The following is a 27,905-nucleotide window of genomic DNA, read 5'->3' on the forward strand; positions in this document are numbered from 1 at the left end:
TAATCACGGAGAGAAGCGTTTGATTTGGTGACAAAAGACATTTTAAAAATCCCTCGAGAAGAAAATGATTTAATTTTTTCTGGTCCATTACGCTTCGTTGGCGATAATATTAAAAACGTAATCAAGGAAAATCTCCGAGATAATGGCGTCTGGCTCGGGAAAAAACGGCCGGACAATTTCCGTAAATGAACATCTCTATTACAGAAGTATCCTTTATAAGGCTTAGTTACCCTTTCTCTCATTTATTTCATACGACCTTTTATCTCTAGGAATGAAAAGGAATATACTTTCATTACTACGGTCAGGTTTGAAATGGTTCTATTTTGTGTGGCGTTTTGGCGCTGGACCGTTTTGGCACCGGGACGTTTTAGCACCGGACCGTTTTTTGGTATAATACCGTCTTGGTGAAGGGACGCTTTGGCACAAGACCGTTTTGGCATAGGGTAGTTAAGGCGCATTACTGTTTTGGTGAAGGAACGTTTTGGCACAAGATTGTTTGGGCACCGGACCGTTTTGGTGAACGGTGGTTTCGGCGCAAGGCCGTTTTGGCGTTTGACTGTTTTGGCAAAATATCGTTTTGGCGAATGGTAAGTTTAGCGCAGGGCCGTTTTGGATCGAAACTGGAATAAAATGAAAAAAAAAGAAATAATAAAAAGAGATCCCTTTGAAGAGCCAAGACTCCCGTATTTTGTTTAAACTTATATTATTCCGTACTTTTTTACAAAATTTACAATTGCACCTAGAAAATCCTATTTTTATTTTATTGTAATGACAAACAATATCCCATGGAAAAAAATCCATAAATGGATAGAATGATGAATGTTATACGTACTGTGTATAACATTCACCATTCTGTCATTCAAAAAGTATTGACCAAAACCAGCTGATGACACATTAAAATCCCTGAAAAAAAAATTATACTTAAATATAAATTAAACTTAATAACTTCTCCATAAATTCTGAGATTCAGATTTTTAGTGAAACTTCACTTGTAAAATGTATTTCAGTTATATTAATATTTAAATTTATTAAAATTTACTATGTTCTTATTCTTCTTACAACCCTATTCCGTACGCAATGCATAAGGAACTGAATCGCATCAAAACAAATCATTATTATTAATTTTTATGTAAATGAACAAATATAAATAGTCTCATGGGAAAATAAATGAATATAAAAGTATGAAATCAAAAAAATTAAATAATTTATGACTCTCCAATCGAATCGAACTTGGGAACTCTAGTACGGTAGCCGAATGCGTTAACATATTATACACAAATACTCATATCATAAAAAAAAATGTTTAAAAATGATTGGATTAAAAAATATAATGGCTAATGAGCATTTTTGTACAATATTATATATTACATTTATGCAAATGTCCTAGAAATCCTTTTACATATGTATATGTAATTTCCTCTAGCTGTACATTTTAATATTAGAGTCTTCGTCCTACTTTCTGTAACGGGTTCCGAAAGCATGCCATCTGTTACAGTCTAGTTAAATTATGAAGATTTTAGTCAAAATTTTCATTTCATTCTTCGACGAAATATTAAGGATGTCATAAAATGCAATAAAATTGTTACATTATGCTAAAAAGTTGTTATAATTTATGTATTAATTTTAAATGAAACACAGATTTTTTGAGTCTACTAAGTTGTATTTTATTAACAAAAAACACATAAAAATTATATTGTGACAATTGTTTCGCCTTGTTAGGGCATTATCAGACGAATGTGAAGATCAAATGGACTACGGTCCTTATGTAGCTATACAATTCTAAGTGACAGTTTTAACACGTGCAGCAATAATTTATGGGAGACAACAGTAGCTAGTGGGGGATGTAGGTATGTACCCTTATATTTATTTTCTGGGAAAAGAAGAATTTATTGACATGGCCATATTTTAGAGAATTAATAATTTAAAGCTTATTACAATTGTTGGTAATATTATTTTTAAGAGTTTTTATGAGTAGATGTAATTATTAGTTTATCAATAACGCATCATGCAAGCGTTTACATAGAGAGAGATGATGTGCAGTAATAGTCTATTTAAATATATTTAGCAGTAGTGAAGACCTAAGGTTAGTTTGTTCATTAAGTAGTGGGGGATGTAGGTATGTACCCTTATATTTATTTTCTGGGAAAGGGAGAATTTATTGACATGGCAATTTTTATTTTTATTTTAAGAAAAAATTTATGTATGTAGATATAATTAATTATATATGTAGATATAATTATTACTAGACATGGAAATTTTAATTATAATTTAAAGAAAGAATTTATATATGTAGATATTATTATTAGTTTAACAATAACGCATCATGCAAGCGTTTACATAGAGAGTAATAATAGTCTATTTAAATATGTTTAGCAGTGGTGAAGATATAAGGTTGGTTTGTTCATTAATGATTTTAAAATTAGGATGGTTACATATTTATTAATTTATATATTTATTTTTCTACCTTTGCTTTCAATGTGTAATGGAATTGGCTTATTTGAGACATGCATTTTATGGTTATTTTCATTTAAATGGTTGGCAAATTGAGAGTCTAGTTTTTTATTTTTGTAAGATCTTACGTGCTCTGAATATCTAGTTAAGAAAGAGCGTCCAGTTTGTGACAAGTAAATTGCATTACAATCATTACATTCTAATTTTTTATGTGTTTTTTGTTAGTAAAATACAACTTAGTAGACTCAAAAAATCTGTGTTTATTTAAAATGGAGTTCTACAAATTAAACGCCAAGTCAATAAATATATAGCTGTTATAATATTGCTATAAGCTTGTATAGTTAAAAACGCAAAAAATATTTACGTTATATCCAAGAAATGCATTGTTTGCAATAAAGTAACAAAAGTGAAAGCAGATTATAATTACAATTATAAATTTGAATAATTTATATGGCGCCATTTTCGTAAAATATAACCTCAAGCGCGCTTCAAATTAAATGGTAGTGAATAATGATAGTGCAAAAGATAATCAAAATAGCTATAGTAGACACCATGAGAAATATTATGGATATATATGGAGAAATGTTAATGTATTGATGCCTATATATCGAGCAACGCTTACCCGATTATCTCAAACGAAGATGTCACTCACTCCTTTCAACAACGTCAAATATCAAAAATCGCCAGTTTTCAGTTGTGCATGTTTTCGGGATGCCCAAAAATGTACCATATCCCAGCAAAAGAGGCATATTTTAAACTCAATATTTACCCGCTACAGGGCAGAAAGTGTTGTTTTTGCATTTTGAAGAAAAGGTATTGTTTAATTATTTTTTGAAATATACTAAATATTTTTCAAATGGAGAAAAAACTTTCAGCTTTTACCTAAAAAGATCTGTTGTACAGTAAAAAGTTCAATAAGTGGCTTGATATTTATTTTTAATATATTTCATTATATTTTTAAACTTTCAAAACGATCTCCTGAAAATTAAGTTTTTTGATATTTGACGTTGTTGAAAGGAGTTAGCGATATGTCAATGTTTTATTCTTCTTCTATTGCTATTTAAAACGTCTATTTTTGAGTGAAATATAAGAAAAAAATCACTATTTAAAGCTTTATATTCTTTTTACTGATTTTTACCATATATCATATTATATATAAGTCACGTATATATGATTTCCCTATGAGCAAATTCCTTCCCTCATTTCGGGACATGGGATTAAGGTTAACAAGACTGTTTAACAGATAAGAAAGTAACAAACAAGAAAAAAACAGGACAAAATGTAAAATATAAAGCATTAAAAGGTTCACACAGTAAATAACTTAACATTTTTTCTTGTTTTATTGACTCATCTATGTACCCAAAGTATTAGATTTATATCAACAATATTTTACAAGAATACGAATTAATACGTATTATATTAAAGAGCAAAGTGGAAGGTAAACGCAGCATACGAAGAAACCGTATATCCTAGCTTAACAGCTTGAGAGAGTGGCTCCATTGCAGCACTAAGTCCTTGTTTAGAGCGTTTGTAGACGAAGTAAAAATAACAACTGATTGCCAACCTTCAGCACGGAGTGCTACGACAAGAGGAAACAAAGTTAACACCCACACACCCAAACGTATAGCTGTACATACAAACACATATATCGTAGTCGTACAGGAGAAAGTGACCAACTAACAAAACGTAAAATGTTCAGTCACTTTTGCGTGGCAAAAAAATAAACATGGATGCAGTTAGTCATTTTTAACATAGTAAAACCCTTATTCGCACCCCAATGGTGCATAGGGCTCTGCGTCATATAACGCAGTGTTATCTTGATCACATGAAGGAAAGATGATCAGCCCTCCGCTTCAGGTACCAGTCCAGGGTAATATTGAATAAATATTACAGTGAAAAAATCACTTATATTTACTTAACCCCCTTGGGAATCAACCCGGGACCTTCGGAACGGTAGCCAAGCGTGCTGATCATTATACGTCAATATATTATACTTCCAAGTTTGAAATCCTTTGGGATTTTTTCAGGGCAATATGAAACTAGTAAGATAAAAAAAGTCAATGAACAAGCTTTTGTGAAAAATGCACTTCGTCACTTTCTCCTGTATGACTGCGATATGTATATGTAATTCTTTCTTTCGGGGTTGTTATGCCATATGCCATTACGTTTCAGCCATATATCATATCGTTACATCATATCTCTGATATATGATGAAGCATATGTTTTTTATCACTGATTAATTTATAAGTGCCCATTTCGTTATTATGTTAAAATAATTCTGATGGAAAATGGAGTTTGAACTCGAGGCTATCCGTGGGATCCCTATAAACTTATTTTCAATTTATTTTCCAGTTTTTATTGTAGAATGTGTTTTTTATAAAGATCGGCCATGACAATTATTGTAAAAAAATGTTGAAAACACTCGAAAACTAAAACTAACGTTTCAAAACTTGTTTCAAGATTTTTTTTACTTTCGTTAATTTTTAGCTGTTTATTTTGACAGACTTTGTCAGTTTCATTAATCATTAATTGTATACTTTCTATTTTGTAAATTAAAATGTTAATAAAAAATAACTAGATGCTGGCTAGAACACTCTTGAAGGGTGAAAAACAATCAAATAAGAAAAATAAGGAAAAGACGAAGAAGAAGAATATTAAGCTTACTGTGGCTACCAGAGGGTTCAAAAAATAGTGAACGAATTATTCAGACACATAAAACAGAGATATTATAGCGATATTTGTGGTTGACAAGGGCGATAAAAGTCAAAATGCCTATTCGGAAAAATCAGGAATATTTTCAGTATCAATCTTGCGAAAAGATCCAGACGCATAACCCTTTCACTACCAAAATCCAATATATCTGCTTTCGGTACCGTAGTGAAAAATACAGGATTCATCGTATCTGATGTCATGATTTATAAAAGTATCAGATACATTTTGGACAGTTTATAAGGGATCCTTTCAGGGTTGTGCAAAAAAAAAATTTTTTTTTCTTCAACAAGTTAGAATAAAATATCTAGATATTACATTACAAAACATTTAGAATTTTAAAACCTTTATTAGTGAACTAGTAAAAATAATAAGGAAATACTTATATTTATTTATTAGGTTAAGAAATATTTTAGGTATGTAAATCATAAAAGAGTAAACTATGCCATTGTTCACTTTTTACTACAGTATGGCATTGTTGCATGGAGGGATCTTATAACAACACCTTAAACCCTATCATAACAGAGATCAATCATTAAAGTCATTTAAAAAACCTATCCAACAAATCATTATTTTCAGCATTCCATGTCCCAAAAGTAGAAATCCTTTAAAAAAATAAGAATTCTTCAACTATTTAAGGGTGAAAAAAAATTGAATCTAAGGAAAAGTTCATTTTTCAGATCTAAAATCACTTTACAATACCAATTTGCAATACCGAACAATTCCAACAGAACTTCAAATGTTTAGGGAACCAAAGACTTCAATAATCTTCCTACAGATATAAACAAATAGAAGACATTAAAATGCTAAAAAATAAATAAAATGACGCATACAAGTGCACTTGTTAATCGAAAAAAAACGTAAGAAAAAAAAAACACGATAAAAAAAATTAACCACTACAAACATAAACAAAAAAAAATGTAAGTGCTTCTCCAAACACAAGTGCTTTGTCTCTTTATTGGGGAGAACTGGGTGGCTAATTTTAATATTGTCAAATATAGAAATGTCCAGAAATGCATGCATTAAATTATATTTTTTTTTGTACATAACTATACGAGTATATTGAATAATAAAAAAAATCATCGAACACATTGTACATTTGAATTATTTACGTTTCGATCGCAGTATTTCTTGCAAAGTTACCCCAAAAGTCCTCGTAGCCAAAGGGATAAGGCAAGGGGTGGAACGTAAAACAGAATGCCGTAAAAGCCTTCGATAGCGGGGTTTCCCACGGCTATTTTATGTCCGGTTATTAGAAAGAATTTGCTGACGTGATCCCGGGGTTTACTGGTTCGGCTTTATACGTCGCCTGGAATCACGATGACTTGTCGCTCGAATGCTGGCCATAAAGGGCTCTGATATGAATCTGTTATAATACAAGTCAGGGGTGGTCGTAGCATCGACTGCGGCCGACTGGTCGACCTCGTAACAGTACATAGTCTGATTTGTGCAATATAAAAATGATAGTGAAAATATGCAGTGGCGTTTTCAGGTTATTTTTTGATAGGACATAGAGAACAATAATCTATTTTCAGTCACATTGTTTATAAAAATATGTTTATAATGATAATAACAGAATAAATTAATATTTTTTGAATTTTAATAAAGGAGAAGAAGAATATGGAAGTCTGGGGATTTACGGGGCTGATGACCGTTATAGGCTGATTTAAGTTACTTTACACACGTGTAACATTCACCAATTCTACCCATTATTGACAACCACACTACTCAAATTCTTGGAAATTCTATATATATGAACCAATTTTGAAAAATCACTCATTAGAACTTCACTAGAGACATCTATTGGTGAGATGAAAAGAAGCTTTTTACTAAGCAGAAACTCTTTTATTAGTATGTGAGGCCCGAAACCTGGATTATAATCACACACATGAGAAACGCCAGAAAATATAATTTTCATTTTTATTATTTAAGCTTATTATTTGACCAGATAATTTATTGACAAATATTTATTTTGTGAACAAATATTTGGACACACTCAAAATGTTGAGAATAAATTAATATATTGTAAAAAAATATATCTTTTAAACAAATTAATCTCGGGAATAATCTCAAATCTTCTTACTTTCAAAGGTATTTTGAGTTTGAGGAACAAGAAGAATCCAGAAAGAGTGAGATCGGGAGAGTAAGGTGGGTAGAAATGACCAGTGATTGAGTGTTTGGTCAAAAATTCTTGCGTTTTGAAACCTTTGAAACGGGTTTGAGAGTTATTGTGAGGGTTTTTGTTTCATTTGCTTCAGCCCATTGAGCTATCAGAACTCTGAGTGAGTTTCTGCCCAGACACTCGATCACTGTTCTTTTCCACCTACCCTACTCACCTGACATCGATCTTTCAGACTTCTTCTTGTTCCCCAAACTCAAAACACCTTTGAAAGGAAGAAGATTTGAGACTATTCCCGATATTAAGGCAAATGCGACGAAGGAGCTGAAAGACATCGCAAAAGAAGTTTTACAGGACTATTTTCAAAATCGGAAACACCGTTACGATAAATGTATACGTCGAAGAGGTGACTACTTTGAAGAGGCTACATGTCGCTCACTCCTTTCAACAACGTCATATATAAAAAAACATGATTTTGCAGGAAATCGTTATCAGGAAATGTATAGTTTAAGAATATATTAAAATGTATTAAAAATAAATATCAAGCTACTAATTGAACTTTTTACTGAGCAACATATAATTTTAGGTAAAACCTGAAGATTTTTTCTCCATTTGAAAAATATTTATTACATTTAAAGAAAATAATTAAACAATAAATTTTCTTCAAAATGCAAAAACAACACTTTCTGCCCTGTAGCGGGTAAATATTAAGTTAAAAATATGCCGCTTTTGCTGGGATATAGTCAAATTTTTGGGCATTCCGAAAACATGCACAACTGAAAATGGTCGATTTATAATTTACGACGTTGTTGAAAAGGGTGAGTGATGTATATAAAAACGTCTAAATAAAGTATATGTATTTTGTTTTATGATTTCAGTCTACGTTTCAATTGAACAGCCCACGATACACATCTCAGAGCTTGTAAAAAGTAAAGAATTGAAGAGGTAAAGTCGTTTTTTACATTTTTCTTTTATAACGTTTCGCATCTCGCATTTATCTCCGGCCGGTTTTCTTCAATTCGTAAAGGCCTAGGGTGGTTATTTCTTCTCACAATCTAAAAGATTTTTCCTTCATATTTCGCGAAGGTTTTAAAAGCACCCACGAAAATTTATGATGAGGGTGCGTTTAGGTTATTCCACGTGTTTTTATTGTATTATTTACTGAGCTTCTTATGTTTGCATACCTTCTCAAGGTGTTTTCGTATTTTTATACTTGGGTGGATGATAATTACAAAATAACTAACTAACTAACTAACCATCACGCCGCTTCCCCGCAAGGGTAGGCAGAGAGAATAGAGCGCCACACCACTCTGTCCTTGCAGACTCCTAACCTGACAACTTTCAAGTATATGGCATACCTGATCGTGCCATGTTTTTCTCGGTCTTCCACTGCTTTTTTCCCACTAACATTCGCCTCATAAATTTGTTTTACCGTTCTTTCTTCACTCATTCGTTCTACATGTCCAAACCATCTCAACACACCTTTCTTAATTTTATCGATAATGCTTATCTCAGCTTTGCATTCCTTCCTTATTTCACTATTCGCACATCTATTATACATCGTTTTTTTGCACATTCTTCTGAGAGATCGCATTTCGGCTGCATTCAGTCTACTTTCATCCTTCTTTCGCCAACTCCATGTTTCACTTCCATACAAAATACAGGTTTATAATAAAATAAAAACTCAAAAAAGGAAAAAACTCAGAAATAACAATCGTTGTTTTTTAGGATAAAACAAAGCATATTTAATAACGAAAGAAAAATCATCAATTGAATATGATAAATAATTGAAAAATATGTATCTACAAGGTGGCACAAAAGTTGCAGCCCAATGTTTTTTGGCTGTTTTTTATGTTTTTTTTTTTAGTTGGTAGTTAATTTATAGTAGGGTAGACTGGGTACGGTTGAAACAATTTTGCTTATATTGTCCATATAATTGTTCTTAACAAGTCAAGCGATGATGAAGATGCATTAAATACAAGAGTGTGTTTCTGTCTACTAATGGGAAGTATTATTTCAGTACCCGGTGTGTTATTTTTAGTGGCAGATCAAATTTAAAAAATATATCCGATTTGTTTCAACCGTCCCCATACCAGGGGCAGTTGAAACAGTGATTGGGGTCAGTTGAAACACACGCAAATAAATCAATATTTAATATTGTATGACGTTTTACTCATTATTTATGTTTGTTTTATAAATAATTATGGCACCGCATGACAATATTAATCAGTCTACAGATATGTAATGAACAAAAACAACTAAAAACAATGGCATTTAAAAAAAAAAACAAATCGAACGAAAATAATCTGTGAATAAACTAAAAGGAAACACTTCTTTCATTTTGATTAGTCATAAATCAAGCGAAAATCTAGCTTTGGGATCATTCAGAGTCGCAATTGTGGCAAACATAGCTAAGACCACATTTTGTGCAGTCTTCTTGAGTCCACAGTTTACAAGTAGTGCACTGTATCCACTTTTCACCGGATTTGCTCTCTGAATACAGTGACAGGCAAACAAGACAATAGCACTCGTCCTCTTCTGATGATGATTCCTGTTGCGTATTATGATTATTTTTTCTTTAACGATCCTTCTACTTTTCCTCCATCCAATCTTTTCTTGACTTACTTAGTTTTCATCCGTTTCAACCTTATTTCATGTTCCTTTCTTATCTCTTCTTTCTCTGTTTTTTTTAGTAGCAAGTATTTTGCAAGCTCCTGCTCCTGCTCTTTATTAAAAACTTCGTTATGGGGTTCATATCCCATTTTCTTCTTCACCAGGTGCATCTCGCTTTCGTATATATATAATGAGCGAACAGTGGTTTAATCCATGCTTCTCCGCCGCTTTTCGCAGTGAATCTCCTGCTTTAACCTCCTCATAAGCGTATGTATACCTCGACAAGTCGACCTCCCCTCTCGAAGTCTTTCTTGCGCGTACTCTCGGCATCAAGAAAACAGGAAAACTGAAAAAATATGTTGTTTCAACCGTACCCACAAAAAATGTTTCAACCGTCCCCAACCCCTCCTTTAGGTGGAAAACAGAAAATAGTAATGTTAACAATAATGGCACATTAAAACTAATCACTATATCGTGTTCTACAAGCTTCATTTCAAACACGAAATCATACTCAATAATATCGTTTCAATAGAAACCGTAATAAAAGGAAAATTCTCGGAACAAAAAAAACTTACTTTTGGTTATCAAAATACAATAAGACCTCCTACAAGCAACTGCACCGTGCGGCGAGCGATGCAACACTGATATTCGTGTTTGAACTTGTTGTCCGCTTTGTTCGTCCCTTGGACCCTTCACCCTACCGCATACGGTTTGCAAGATATTTGCTCTGTTTCAACCGTCCTTTGTTTCAACCGTACCCAGTCTACCCTACTAAAGCATATTGACAAATATACGTGACTACAAGGAACCCTACAAAAAGAAGTCAGGAACGTTTAGACCAAAATGAGATATTAGGCGACCCGGAAATGCAGCCCTTAGAATGTTGGTAGTCTTCCTTGTAGTCAAGATGGTAAGAGGGTAGGTTACATGTGTCCTGGAGGATTATAGCGATTTATTTCTTATTGATGTTTATTTTGTGTCTGTTTACTTTACAAACTGATATTTGCAAAACAGAATTATATATATATATATATATATATATATATATATATATATATATATATATATATATATATATATATATATATATATATATATATATATATATATATATATATATATTCAGCAAACAGTTCAGCAAATTGCTTTAAAGATTGGTTCATTAACTGAAATTCAGTATTTACGACTTGAAGTGATCCTTTTTCTGACAGTTTTGCGCGGTTTTTATAAAAACAAAATTTCAAAAAAATATTTAAATTGTGAATGGACCGGACCACACACTGGGAGCATTAATTTTTTTCAACCCTTATGAATTCAGTAAAATTATTTGAGACCGCTCAATTTCACTCAAATCACGTTTTCTTGTCATTTTAATATATTAGATAGTGAAGGCTTAAATGAAAAGTACCCATCCAGCAGTGAAGAGACAAATTAAAAGAATAAGAAGAAATAAAATATCAATTCGTCAGAGCGATTAGAATTACAAAAGGGCCCACTCACCCCCGACCCAGGTGCCGTTGAAGGGGCGGTAGCGCAGCCGGTCGGACAGCACGAGCTCCAGCGAGGGCCTGCGCCCCCTGGAGCGCGCCCCCTCGCCCGCAGGGGACAGCAGCGCTATGCTGAACACGATCAACCCCAGCACGGCCGCGATCACCAGCAGGGCTATGAGGATGCCGCGCCAGTTGCGCTGGCTTGGCGTGGAGGCGACCAACTCCTGAAAAAAAAAAAAAAAAACAAATTAATCATACAAAAATCAATTCCTAATCAACACGTAAAATAATTCAGAGTTCGCGAATCACATAAGTAATAGAAATTAAACGCTCATTTTTTAAGTGATCACTTTACACACGCGTAACATTCACCAATTGTACCACACTTCTCAAATTATTGGAAGTTCTATGTATATTTGGTATAATTATAGTTAAAGTTCGAAACATGGTGCTTGAATCACTATTATTTCACTGGAAACGTCTATAGTGAGATTAAAAAAGGTTTTTTTATTAAGAATAAACTCATGTATGTAAGTAAGGTCTGAAGGTTTGTATGTAAGGTTTGAATCCTGGATTATAACAGACATTAAAAAAAGCTAGAAAATATACTTTTCTTTTATATTATTATACCTTTTAATTTGACCAGTTAATTGGTTTAAAACATTTTGAGTGTGTCCAAATACTGAACTCTCAAATCTGGATTATGTCCTATTAGGAGTTATTTTATATTATTTTTGATATCTCAACATATATGAAGAAGAATTCTTCTTCATCTATGTTGAGATGTCAAAATAACTCCTATGTACGAAAACCCACATTTGTGAAAAAGGATTTGGACACACGCAAAAGTGTTGTGAAAGTTATTGAATTACCCTATTTTCCTTACAAAGGCTGTTTAAATGATAATTCAAAGGTAAATAAGTACCGTAGAACGGGGCTACTTGAACTTTGATGTATCACTTGAGCCCAGTACAAAAAACATATTTAGATCTGTATTTGGTCTACAATAATGAACGTATCGACATGATTCATTGTTTCCCTGACAGGTGACACTTATTGTGACGATACGTTCATTATTGTAGACCAAAAAAAGATTTTTTTTTTTTTGTACTGGGCTCAAGAAACACATAAAAGTTTAAGTAGCCTCGTTCTACTGTACTAATTTTATTATTTATACAAATGTAACTATGTTAGTACGAACGCATATAAATAAGTATGTTTATTATACGAGTATGTATAAAATAACAAAGTTTTTGACGGCTGATAAGATAGAAGTAAGATATTTGCGGGGGTAAGTTGAGTAAGGTAAAGTTTCCTAGTAGAAAGGGCGAGAGAAACTTTGGTTTCGTAATTTCATAAACTTGGAAGAGTCGTAAATTTTACGCAAAGCACGCTGTTCAGATGTAAACTATCGTGACAAATTTAATACCGGATATAGCGTAGGATACGAAATAACATAATGTTCCGGAAAATTAAACTGAAAAATAAAGTGTAGCAAGACAAGATATACAATATATATCGTTCACTCCTTTCAAGAACGTCATAAATAAAAAATCGACAATTTTCAGCTGTGCATGTTTTCGAGATGTCCAAAAAATGCACTATATCCCAGCAAAAGAGGCATATTTTTAACTTAATATTTACCCGCTACAGGGCAGAAAATGTTGTTTATGCATTTTGAAGAAAAGGTATTGTTTAATTATTTTTTTAAAATATACTTAATATATTTCAAATGGAGAAAAAACCTTCAGGTTTTACTTAAAAATATCTGTTGCACAGTAAATAGTTCTATAATTGGCTTGATATTTATTTTTAATCAATGTGTTGTATTTTTAAACTTTAAAAACATTCTGCCGAAAAATCAAGTTTTTTGATTTATGACGTTCTTGAAAGGAGGGAGCGATATATCATGTTCTTCTTCCTGGCTTCATCCCAACTTATCATCTTTGTAGACTATTGGGGTCAGCTCTCCTCGTCCTCAGGTTGTAGGTCCTACTATCATATACGACGTCACCTAGGTCATGACTTCAAATCATGTTATCTTTCTGTAGCAACCATGATTTTTGTTCTTCCTCTAGATGTCATTCAAAGAAGATCCATGGCAATAGCTCGGTTTACAATATGTTCATGTTCTCCACGCCCCATATGCCCAAACCATCTCAATTGCCTTATTTCAAGTGGTCATCAACATACGACACTCCAAAAATTCTCGATTTATGCTTACCAATATTCATATTGGAAATTTTCGGCTGTCAATCTATCTCTACCAAAGAGATCGACAGCTGGGAATCGACTTCACAGAAGTCGATGTCGATTCCCTCTCAAAAACAGGCCGCAAAGCCTACACCAAACAGAACTTAATTTTATAATATTTCTAGAATTTTAGAAAACGCTTATTATTTTTATATATTATTACTTAATTTCCTCCTCCGCCTCCGTAGTGTAATGGTCAGGACGCTTGGCTACCGTTCTGGAGGTCCCGGGTTCGATTTCCAAGGGGGGTAAAATAAATATAAGTGAATTTTTCACTGTTATATTTATTCAATATTACCATGGACTGGTACCTGAAGCGGAGGGCTGATCACCTTTCCTTCATGTGTAAACGATCAAGATAACACTGCGTTTATATGACACAGTGCCCTATGCACCATTGGGGTGCGGATAAGGGTTTTATATATATAATTTATAAACATAAAAGGATTTGTGAATACTTTAACCACGGAATAGACTTAATAGGCATACTTTAATGGATTTTTTGATACAAATTAGTTCATTGTCTAATATAATCAGTCGATTAGTATGCATGAAATTTATTATTCATACGTTAATTGAAATTCCGTTTTAATGAAGTAGAACGTAATATCAGATATTTTCAAACATTATTCCTCGGAGTTTCATATCCGTATTGTGAATAAAACTATATTTAGATATTTGATACATAAGAAAAAAAGAGTTACATTTACTAACGTAATTCTACCATAGTACGAGAAGTTTCTGTAACTGTCTTAAGGGAATTTCATATACAGGCGAAGCTGACTAAGTGTAACCATTTTTATAACCATGAGTTATCAATAAAAGCTAAAAGCTTTGAATAATATGACCAAAGGTTGAAATTTGATAAAAAGATATTAGCCATGAGACATAAAATAATATATATTATATTACAACATAATTAAGCGATGGCACAAACATACCTTGAAATTCAAGATCAAAAGAGGAACATTACATTTTTTAATTTGATTATTTCTAAGTATTACTTTTATTTTTACAACTGAATTTAAGCTTATTTAGAAATTTACTTAGGCCGTTAGTAAATAAATAATTAAATGGATCCATGTATGTGCAGCATGGGAAACATTATCTCGAGAAGTAATTTTCCCATTTGCACAAGTTAAAAAAAAAGTATATTTACATATATATATATTTATGTATATATATATATATATATATATATATATATATATATATATATATATATATATAATTATATATATATATATATATATATATATATATATATATATATATATATATATATATATATATATATATATATATATATATATATATATATATATATACATACATATATATAAATATATAAAATATAATAAAATATATATGTTTATGAATAAACAAATAATTAAAGCATGGGAAACATTATCTCGAGAAGTAATTTTCCCATTTGCACAAGTTAAAAAAAAGTATATTTACATATATATATATTTATGTATATATATATATATATATATATATATATATATATATATATATATATATATATATATATATATATATATATATATAAAATATATATATATATATAAATATATAAAATATAATAAAATATATATGTTTATGAATAAACAAATAATTAAAGGGAAACATTATCTCGAGAAGTAATTTTCCCATTTGCACAAGTTAAAAAAAAAGTATATTTACATATATATATATATATATATATATATATATATATATATATATATATATATATATATATATATATATATATATATATATATATATATATATATATATATATATATATATATATATATATATATATATATATATATATATATATATATATATATATATATATATATATATATATATATATATATATATATATATATATAAAATATAATAAAATATATATGTATATGAATAAACAAATAAATATATTTTGTATAAAAAATACCTTATTGATCTGTTTTTAACGAATTACTTTTAAAGGATATACATACCATACAGGAGAAAGTGACCAACTACCAAAAGGTAAAATGTTCAGGAGGGCCATTTAAGTCACTTTTGCTTAGCAAGAAATAAACACCAATGCAGTTAGTCATTTTTACCAAGTCAATATATTATACTTCCAAGTTTAAAATCCTTTGGGATGTTTTCAGGGCAATATTAAGCTAGTAAGATATCAAATAGTCAATGATCACGTTTTTGTAAAAAAAATGCACTGGTCACTTTCTCCTGTATGACAACGATATATTAAATTATTGATCAAACATTAAATGAGTAATTTAACAATTATTTAATCTGAAATTTCTTAAAAGAGCTGTATTTAATAAAAATGAAACAAAAACCTTGAGGTTTTTTTCACTTTTTTTTACCATTGAATGGGCACAGTCGTTACCGACATCATTAGAATATAATAAAAGTGGAAAAGGCTTTGCGTTTGTGATTTAATATATGCACAAAATATTTTTTTATTTTTTTTTAGTTGCACTTAATCTACCCGTCCTGTTGCTTTCTTTCAGGAAAGTATGACTTTTTCAGTAGCCCACACGAATAAACTAGCGATAGCGTGCCATAGACGATTGTCAAATTTGACCATCATAAATCCAACTTTACTTTCTGGCACAGTCTCCCGGGAGTGGACTTCCTAACTCGAGGAAGAGATCCCGAGGGAATTGAGATTGGTGGGGCTGGCAAACTTTGGTAATAGGAACATATCACCATGGCGGGGGATGAAGCGAGACACGTTGTAAAAAATGGGTCTTATTTGCTCATATAGTTAAAACAACAAATCCCGAATTTCGCGACATTTTGCCGAAACTTCAAGAAATACGTATTTTCTTGCGCTACGCTTTTCCTGACAGAAAAAAAATACAGGTAGAAAAATAAAACTAAAATTTAAAACTAAAAAGAATTAGATTACATTTTGGCATCTCAGCATAAGTAGATAATGAAGAATATGGAATTTATTTATTGATTTGGCGTTTAATTTGTAGAACTCCATTTTAATTTATGTATTAATTTTTACTTAGTAGACGCAAAAAAATCTATGTTTGTTTTAAAAATTAATACATAAAAAATTTGGAAGTCTGGGTGTTTACGGGGCTTATGACCTGTTAAAGGCTGGTTAAGTGATTTTTCTTCTTTTATCCCTTGTCCACACCTAATGGTGCATAGGGTACTGCACCATATAAATGCAGTGTTATCTTGATCGTTGACACATGAAGGAAATAACAGCACTCCGCTTCAGTTACCAGTCCAGAGTAATATTGAATAAATATAAAAGTGAAAAAATCACTTAAATTTATTTGACCCCCTGGAAATCGAACCCGGGATGATAACCGAGCATGCTGACCATTACACTACGGAGGCAGGCTCGTTTATTTAAACAGATAAATCCCGAATATCATGACATTTTGGCGAAACAGCAAGAAATATGTATTTTCTGGCAGTCAGTTAGAAAAACAAACGAAATACAGGTAGAAGAAAAAACAAAAATGTAAAATTAAAAAGAAATACATTACATTTTGACATCTTAACAAGATGAAGAACAATATGGAAGTCTGGATATTTGCAAGGTTTACGGCCTGTCATAGACTGGGTTAAATGATCACTTTGCACACGTGTAACATTCACCAATTCTATCCATGATTGACAACCACACTACTCAAATTCTAGATATATATGATCCATCTCATTACGTTCCGTAATTGAGTTTACAACAGCCACCTGTGATTAGATTTTGAAAGCAATTATTAAGCACACACCCTTTTATTTGTACGCAAGATCCGTAACAGGATTATTAAATATACTAGGAAACGCCTGGAAACGTGATTTAAAAAATGTTTTGCTGCATCTTATACTTTGATCAGATATTTTGTTCATAGCAAAGCCCTGTAAAATAATGTAGTGAATTAATATCAGCTTCTGATTAAAATTTTACTTCGTTAATGCCATTTTCAAGATAAAGTAGTATTTACCAAGTAAAATTGAAGTAAAAAAAGTAAAGATATTACCACAAAGTGACTTCCGAATCAATTTATGAAAAAATAAATATCAGAAATACTTCATAAAATAACATTGAAGAAATCAGAATTACTTCTTATTTTTAAAAAAACTGTAGGTACATATATAATATATGATATTTTTAGTATACAGCAGAGGAAGACCGATAAAAACGTGGCAAGATCAGGTTTGCCAAATACTTGAAAGTGGTCAGGTTAGGAGTCGTAATAATCGGCGGGTATGTATGAGGAGATGCATGAACGTGGAGAATAATGTTTGCAAAGACAGAGTGGTGTGGCGTTCTATTCTCTCTGCCTACTCTTGCGGAGAAGCAGCATGATGGTTAGTTAGTAAGTTAGTTAGTATACAATTTAAAATGGTTTTTCTGTATGTAAGAATATACCTGCTATATTTAAATTGATATCCCTTAATTGCGATGTATCTCGGCAAATTATTTATAAAATACATAATCCCTAGATTTCAAATTAGCCCTCAGGTTTCCACATAAACCCTTCAAATTGAAATACAACAACCTTCTGTTGCCCTAACTTAGCCCCATCTAACCTTTCCCACCTTTTCCCAGTTTAAACTGTCCCAATCAAACCGAAATATCCTAAACTAACACTTGTTTGTACATGAGAACTCAATTAAATGTTTAATTTTATAAAAGTATTACAGAATATATTAAATTTCATAGAAAAATAAAATTTACCACCAAATTCATTAAAAAAAGAGTGGATTTTAAATGTGTATATCAAAATATACAAAGTATATCAAAATATAAAAAAAAGGATTTGTAATAAGAGATTTTTATTCTAAATTGAATACCACCTCAATCAATAAAACTCAATTTACACTTTACTACACCGGTTTTAATTATTTTAAAGTCTACTACCCCGATAAGTACGTAAATATCTTTGATATTCCCATAAGCTATGAAAAATACTGATCTTAGAACATGAATAGTATAATAGATAAAAAAAAAATAATACGGAAGTCAGAACACAGGGCAAACAACCGTCATATATCCCCACCCGATGGTGTATAGGGCACTGCATCATATAAACGTAGTGTTATCTTAATCGTTAACACGTGAAAGAAAAGTAATCAGCCCTCCGCTTCAGGTACTAATCCAGGGTAATAATGAATAAATATTAGAGTAAAAATCATTTACATTTATTTGACCCCCCCCTGGGAATCGAACCCGGGAGCTTCAGTACGGTAGCCGAGCGTGCTGACCATTAAACTACGGAAGTGGACACTCATAAGTTTGGTTAAGTGATCACTTTACACACGTGTAACATTCACCAATTCTACCCATGATTGACAACCACACTACTCAATTTTTCGAAACTCAGTTATTGATTAAACTCGTAACACAGTATGTGCAGTAATTATAAAACAGTAATATAATAAAAAAAACAACAATATTATCAAAAATATATAGAAAGAGTACTATAGTAAACTTTTTGAAAGTCTGGGTATTAACAGCGCTTACTGAGTGATACTTTGCACACGTGTAACATTCACCAATTCTATCCATAATTGACAACCATACTACTCAAATTATTGGAACTTCTGTATATTGAGTATAATAAATATAAAATAAATTTAGTATAATGATTAAAGAAAACACTTGTTTTTTACCACTTGAGTTTTATTATAGACTACATGTTTCAGAAGTTAAACTTCCATCATTCAGGTCTGTATAATAACTAAAATATAAAATATAAAATTAAATAAATAAGGAGAGGGGAAAGTAAGGGGAAGGGGTTAGTTAAGGGGCGGAGTTTGAAAACAAAGGAAAAATCGAAAGCAAAGGTGAAGAATTTTGAAACAATATATTATTTAATAAATTATTATTAGAATTTAGGTTTTTTTGGATTTCTAAATTTTCAAGATAATTCATAATTTAGCCTTTATATGGAACAAGGTGTAATAATTTTAATTTATGAGAATGAAATGAGTGATTAGTATCTATTATGTGATTTGTAAATTCCGAAAAATAATTACTAATAAGACCGCTATGATGTTCTTTAATTCCAATATTTCTTCACCTTTGCTTTCCATTTTTCCTTTGTTTTCAAACTCCGCCCCTTGACTAACCCCTTCCCCTTACTTTCCCCTCTCCTTATTTATAGAACAAGTTTATATTTTAGTTATTATACAGACCTGAATGATGGAAGTTTAACTTCTGAAACATGTAGTCTATAATAAAACTCAAGTGGTAAAAAACAAGTGTTTTCTTTAATCATTGTAACATGTCTTACCACAAAGTTAATGCCGAAACAATAAATAAAATATATTTAGTATAATTATATATTGTATATTTAGTATAATTATATATAATTAATTTTGTAAGAAATTTCCATACACAAAATATTGATCTAACACGTAACACAGTATTTGCAATAATAATAACCCAATAACATTTTATTAAAACAAGAATATTATCAGAACTATAGGAAGAACTCAAAAGTAAACTTTTTGAACTGTAGATAAGCCCCATTTTGAATTCAATTATGCGAATCGCCCGCCATTTTTTGTCGAGATTTACATAATTGTGGCTGTTTAGGCATAACGGAGTTTTTCATTTTCAGCATTATACTGCTTCCGCCATTTTGTAGGCCCCTTTGTTGTGGAAACCATTTGAAGAAGGTGCTGCAGACATGATTAATGGACTGAGGTGTAGGAGTTATTACACAAAAGACGGAAATGAGGTTAGGTTTACTTAGTTAAACATATATTATTATTTCAGATGTACGTGCATTAATAACTCTAGGTCGCGAAAAATTCCCTGCTTTCTCTGCGAATCAGGAAAATAAATTGCTTCAGTAAATAAAGCTTATTTATTCAAATATTCTTTTAAAAGTAACAAAAAGGTAGTACATCATCATTTGAGGAGTAACACCAACCAATATGGTACCTTTACTTACCTACAGTATCGAACAGATTAATTGAAACAAAACATATTTTCTTCGTATTTTCAACGCCCTCTAAAAAAATATACTTTTTTTATTGATTTTTTTTTAAATACATATTTAAATTATACAAAATAGTTGGAAAATATACAATACATTTCTAATATAACGTTTCTACCTCTCTAATAAACTAGATACTTGTGTTTAGAGAGGGAGTTCGTTATACATTTTTTTTAAAGCATAGTAAATTAAAATTAAAATTAAAAATAACAAAGTAAATATAAAAAACATATATTTTCTGGTATGGAGTCTAGGTAGGGGTGAGTCTTATATGTTTTTATTTTTATTTTAGTTTTAAAGATTTGATAATTTTGAGGGTGTTCCTCGTAAAACAAAACACATATTTTTTTTTCATTCTTTTGATCATTTTTACCAGATGATATTTTTTTTCAAATATTCAAAATCTAGTATTTAGTTTCGTAAGAATTATAGCTGACATTGGAATTAGGGCCCCACAAACCTATAATCAAAGTTTTAATGGGGCATTATCACCAAATATTTGGCTATAATGCCAGTTCATCTCGGCATAAAATAGTTTGTAATGTCACGTTTCAAATTATTCAGACGTGATGAAATTATTAGAAGATAAAAATATTATATTAAGACATTTATATTCACTGTTAAGTACATATGTAGGTCCAAATAGATATAAAAATACTCGTATAATCAAAAATGGGAATAATGGTGAATGTTACACGTGTGCAAAGTGTCTACTTAAACCAGTGTATGACATATATAATTAAAATGTAACTTTGTTTTAAAATCAGTATTAATATTTTATTTTAACTTAATTATAATGTCTACCGGTTTCAAAGCTAACCGCTTCATAATCAATAATGATTAATAAAGCAGACTTGATAAACAAGCGGTTAGCTTCGAAACCAATAGACATTATAATTAAGTTTAAATAAAATATTTAAGGATTTAAAAACAAAGTGTCATTTTAATCATAACATGGAAAATCACAAAGTTAATGCTTTAAATATAAATAACAGTGTATGACATGTCGCAAGCTCTATAAATACTCAGACTTCCAGGTTCTTCATCATCTTTGCTGAGATATCAATAAAAATCTTAAAAGTCGTGTTTACGTAAATGAATTCCAAAAGTGGTCTTACAGTTTACACCTTACTTAATTTTATCGATAACGCTTATTTCAGCCTTGCGTTCTTCCTTACTCGTATTTCACCATTTGAACATCTACACAAATTCATTTGAGGGATCGCACTTCGACTGCATTCAGTCTTCTTTCATCATTCTTCTGCCAATTCTACGCTTCACATCCACACATAAGGGTTGCAACCAGGACTCCGTTGTGTACTGCTTTTAGTTTAGCTTTCCCTGATTTATTTGCCTTGCATTATTTTCTTATTTCGCCATTCGAACATCCATCATACTTCCTTTTGCCGCATAAAATTTTTACTCACGTTTTCTCAGTGCAGGCAAACATAATAATATTACAAGCATTATTGTAGTTGAAATATATGCGCTTCGGGAATAGTTATTGCTTTCAGGGAGTTTAAGTATTAATTTTCTTCCCTTGGGAATACGAAAAGGAAACTCAGTTTTATGATCCAAGATACATCTGCAGAATACGAAACAGTCACATTTTGCAAGTAATATGTACCTTTTGACAGCATCGTAAACTATTTTTAGATCAGATCTGTTTTTATTTTGTTTTAATGCGCTTGTAAAAGGAAGAAATTCTAAGGAAATTATCCATTCACGGATAATAATTACTCTATTTAAGTGAAAAATAGAGGGTCCACTATAATTTAGTGAAAAAATTTGAAAGACTGGGATGATAAAGGTTAAAAATCGTCAGAAAATATGCATTTTGTTAAAATACGTTTTTCTATTGTTGGTAAAAGGACTTCCTTATCGGCTGTTAAGATTTTAATATTAACGAAAATTATTTCACGACTTCATATGTTTGTCAAATAAATAATGCTTTTAAATATTTTTTTTAAATATTTTGTATCATACAAAGATGGTGAAAACTGATAATTTTGTTCTTTGCAATGGAAAAAAAAACTGTGATTCCCATGGAATAAGCTGTGATTACTTTTCTCTTTACCATGGTGAAGCTATGATTATTTTTTTGTTTAGTCATGGGGAAATCCATGATAACTTAACTTTTTTCTTTCACTGAACGTTCATATTTACATTTAAAAACAGAATTTAAAAAAAATCATTCGCACTTTACATACAAAAAATACAATACATGTGAAAAAAGTACAAAAGCTAGAATTTGGACGTTAAAATGATAAAAAAGCAACCACTTTTTACGGTTTATACATTACAAAAAATAACTTAACAAATGTATTACACATTTTTTCCAGGCTGTGAAAAGCTGCTTTTAAAATGTATGATTTGTCTAGTATAAAAAACATAGCTTTTTAATAAGCAGCACAAATTTAACCTTTTGTTAGCTCAGAGGGTTACATAATGAAAACCGCCGAAAAGGCCAGATATGAAATATTTCATAATATGAATAGAAAATTGCAAGTCTGTCGAATACGCTAAAAGCCGGAAGAGGGCCAATTTGCTTGTAGAAATTTTCCGTTGTCTCTTTACAGGGGTAGGAGGAAGCATATACGTAAGTAAGGGTAGGGGTTGGTATGTTGGGTCGAATTGAAAAACTTTCCACGATATACAATAAAGGTTCTAGAACGGCTAGAAGTTTAAAGGTAAAAGTTTTCTTGTTTTGGATTGATTCGCTTATACGTAAGTGCTAGAGACAGAATCAAACTAAAGTATTTATTTTTTATGTATCTTGAATGGGTTGTACGGAGAAATGGTTGGAGCTTTTAAAACAGGAATCTCTCGGATTTTGTACTTATTTAAAAAAAAATGAAAAAAATAATCGTTAGAATATGTAGATTTACACATCTATGGAATCCACTGGTCACGTGGGTAAGTAAGGGTAGGCACTGCTTTTATGCCTATGAGGAATGCACGCCTCTGGGCACTACTGTGGCATCTAGTGTGGCACCGCCAAAAAAACATATCCTAGAAGAATATTTTTTTAAATTTTTATTTATTTATTTAATATAGTTACATTTTTAAGTACAGCATAATACAATTTCTTAACATTTATACATATGGCATAGTTTTAGATTCGCTGTGCCTCTCCAAAAAAAAGACTGAGCTCTTGTGCTTGGAGAGGTACTTACACTCAAGGTTTAATGTTTTATATAATTAATGGTATTAAAGTATTTTTAAATATTTTTTTCAAGATTTATATGTAATGGGCATTAATTTTTTTCTTAAGAATTTTTATATATTCAATTTTTTAAATTTCTTTAGGGAGTTTATTGAAATTTTTAATTCCCAAATATTTGAAGTATTCTTGAAATCGTTTAGTATTACAATTTGGAGTTGAAAAATCATTTAAGAATCTCGAAGATAAAACTTTTTTTTATTCAATTTTTTAAAACATAACCAGCACTTTCATACAAATGGCGTTCTGACTGAGGTTAGAGGTCAAAATAAAATATGGAACTAAGGTAAAATAAAGGAATTGGTAAATGATCAAGAGTTAATTCTATGAAAATTGTAAAATAGTTAATAAATTTTATTTTTACTTTCTCTTTTTTTGTGTATATTAGGTTAAAATGGATAAAAACGATAAAAATATGTGTAAAAAGAACTCCACCGACAAGACACACAAGGTGACCTACCAGGGTCTTTGCAAAAAAATATGTTAATAATTGTTGTTTTAATAAATGTATAAATATTATGTAAAAAAAAAACTTGGAAAAAGACTTGGCACGATCAGATCAATCAGAACCTAAAATCTGGCGGTGTCAAAAGTCTGCGTAATCGGAGGGCATGTATGACTAGATGTATGGATGTGAAGGAGGCTAGGAGTGTATGTCAGGACAGAAGAGTGTGGCGTTCCATCCTCTCTGCCTACCCCTGCGGGGAAACGGCGTGATGGTAGTAGTAGTAGTAGTAATATTATGTAAATAATAAAAAATAAAAATTATTAACGGTTATTACCAATATTACCGTTATGGCGAGTTGATTTTATTAGCGAGCAGATTGAGTGCATTTATGAATTTTCGATTCCAGTGCGATTTTAGATTAATGCTTAGCGTACAAACAGCAATTATGCCCGCTTAACGAAGAGCCGACGCACATTAACACTAAATTGTGAGCAAATGTTGGCTATAAATTACTGACTGCACCCCTGCGCGAAGTCAAGCGCAGTAATTATTTAAAATTCAAAGCCATCGCACAGTCAGTATGGTTGATGTGAGGTGCAGTCAGGTCTAATAAACCAAGCCAGTCAAGGAACTATTGAAAAAAAAATTGCTATACATATTTTTTAAAAACATGTTGAGTTTGTCCAAATACTTATATTATTCTCTCTCTAACCCTTATCCGTACCCAATGGTGCATAGGGCACTGCATCGTATTGAGGCAGAGTTATATTAATTGTTTCTTACGTGAAGGCAAGGTGATCACTCCAGCGCTCCAGGGACTAGTCTCTGGGTAATATTTAATTAATATACGAGTGTAAAATCACAAATATTTATTTTCACCCCCCTCTGGGAATCGAACCCGGGACCTTCAGCGCAGTAGCTAAACACGCTTACCATTACATACGGAGGCGGACAACTTACTGCCGATGTATTATATACTATACAAATCAATTAAATGACTTAAAATTAATTAAAAACTAAATAAATAAATACAGGATTTTAGGCGGGTCTCAAATATGTGAATGTAATCCTATAAGCTTTGAAAAACCATCTTATAATTAAAAAGACAATTTGTTTTAAAATCACTATAAATATTTTATTATAACTTAATTATAATGTCTATCGGTTTTGAAGCTAACCGCTTCCTTATCAAGACTGATTAAAACCAGTATAAATCAGTCTTGATAAAGAAACGGTTAGCTTCGAAACCGGTAGACATTATAAATTTGTTATAATAAAATATTTACAGTGATTTTAAAACAAAGTTACATTTTAATTATAAAATGAAAATCACAAAGTTTGTGCATCGAATAAAAATGATAAAAATCACCGTATTTGGTTATCTAAAGAAGTATCAGTTATCTATTAGTCACAGCTCTAATATATGAAATGATATTTCTCAAATCCGGCAGATACAATATCCGTCAAAATATTAAAATATTAAAAAAAACGACATTTTTCCTCTTCACGCTAGGGATGGTAGTAATGTATGACAATGAATCTTTAAAATTGCTGAAAAAAGCTGAAAGGGGGTTTAATTTTGCGAACGTAATGCGGTACTTAAGGAAATCAGACGGAAGACGGAGATCGCGAGAAGCGAGAGAGAGTGTTATATAAAAAATATCATACTAATTTGTTTCGTACAGTTGAGATCATCACAATCGTTTTATTGAAAAAAATGGAATATTTTTTCCACTATAAAACTCAGCTTCTATTTGAATAATCTCATATATTATAATTTATTTCCGTTTATTTCGAAACGTCAGATAAGTGTAACCAATTTTGTAATGTCTTTGTCCGCCTCCGTAGTGTAATGGTCAGCACGCTCGGCTACCGTTCTGGAGGACCCGGGTTCGATTCCCAGGGGGGGTAAGAATAAATATGAGTGATTTTTTCACTATAATATTTATTCAATATTACCCTGGACTGGTACTTGAAGCGGAGGGCTGATCACCTTTCCTTCACGTGTAAACGATCAAGATAACACTGCGTTTATATGACGCAGTGCCCTATGCACCATTGGGGTGCGGATAAGGGTTTTATTATTTTTATTATTATTAATTTTTTTTCTAGTGTAATATCAACATGTACAGTCTTCCGCTTCCGTAGTGTAATGGTCAGCACGCTCGGCTACCGAACTGGAGGTCCTGGGTTTGATTCCCAGGGGGGGAGGGTCAAATAATATATAAGTGATTTTTTAACTCTAATGTTTATTCACTATAACTCTGGACTGGCACCTGACGCGGAGGGCTGACCACCTTTCCTTCGTGTGTTAACGATCGAGATAACACTGAGTTTATATGATGCAGTGCCCTATGCACCATAAGGTGCGGATGAGGGTTTAAATGATTTATTTTCTTCTTCTATGAGATAGATATCTTTTATTCAGGTATTATTGAGTTCACGAATTCGTGGAAGCCTGGGTGAATTGACATTAATATTAAGTTAGAGGAAAAGCAATTGAGATGGTATGGGCACATAGGACATAGAGAACCTGAATATATTTTGAACCAGGCAATTGCCATAAATATTCCTCGAAATACATCTACAAGAAGACCAAATAATTATGCTACAGAAATTAATAAGATGCTACAGAAAGATAACATGATTCGAAAGCATGACCTAGGTGACGAAATACATCATGAAGACGAGGAGAGCTTATCCCAAAAGTCCTAAGACATAAGTTGGGATATAGCCAGGAAGAAGATAGATGTTTTAAATTGAATTCTACCTTTCAAAAACCATAAAACTCACGATTTTTTTGATCTCATATATTTTAAATCTTACAAACTAAATAACTTTGTTATAACCACTTTTTTATTACTACAATTTAACCTACCGGTATCGACAAGAAACTTGTCATCATTAGGGTTTATTTTAATTTAAAAACATTAAAATAATCTAAAAAAAACTTGATGATGACAAGGTTCTTGTCGAAACCGGTAGGTTAAATTGTATTAATAAAAAAGTGGTTATAACAAAGTTATTTCATTTTATAAAGTTTATAAAATGTGCCACAAAGTATCTGCGGAAAACATTTAAGAAATCATATATTTTAATTAATTTCCGATTTTATTATGATGTCACTATGTGTCATGTCGAAGTCATTTGGCCGCCACGATCATGTGATTGGACACTGTTGGTCTTCTTTTTTTGGGGACATTTAAATGAAAAAATATCTGTCTATAAGCCAAAACCAATTCAAGCGCTAAAAGATGAGATAATTCGGCATATTAACGTCATTTAACCTCAGTTATGCCTCAGCGTCATCGAAAATATGGACCATTGGATAGAGGTATGCCATCGAAACCATGGCAAGCATTTGGCCATTATTTTATTAAACACATGAGTATCATAAATCTTTCTATCATGGTAAAAAAAGATAATTCGCTGTTTTTATTTTTATTTTTAAAAAATTAAACACTTGAATAAAGCACTTTAATGAGTTTTATTTATATATAAGACAAATGTAGTAAAGGTAAAAAATTAGACAGGCTCGAAATTTTGGAAATAAATAGGTTAAAAAATTGTCCCAATAAAGACATATTAAATGATCAAGTAACGCACATTCATTCCCCCT

General features: G+C 31.3%; 1 protein-coding gene across 2 annotated transcripts in view; it reads right to left on the reverse strand.

Moving 5' to 3' along the window:
* The window catches only part of LOC148313319 (inactive dipeptidyl peptidase 10), a 481,738-nt gene that overhangs the window by 93,837 nt on the left and 359,996 nt on the right, over positions 1 to 27,905 (reverse strand). For both annotated transcript variants that reach the window (XM_088264681.1, XM_088264673.1), the window contains one exon: positions 11,393 to 11,606. In XM_088264681.1, coding sequence (XP_088120807.1) covers positions 11,393 to 11,606 — 214 coding nt within the window. The remainder of the gene's footprint in view (positions 1 to 11,392; positions 11,607 to 27,905) is intronic.

Source organism: Brachycentrus maculatus, unplaced genomic scaffold, assembly GCF_059751285.1.
Source record: "Brachycentrus maculatus isolate JH-2025_06_01 unplaced genomic scaffold, ASM5975128v1 h1tg000015l, whole genome shotgun sequence".
In the NCBI taxonomy this organism is placed as follows: domain Eukaryota; kingdom Metazoa; phylum Arthropoda; class Insecta; order Trichoptera; family Brachycentridae; genus Brachycentrus; species Brachycentrus maculatus.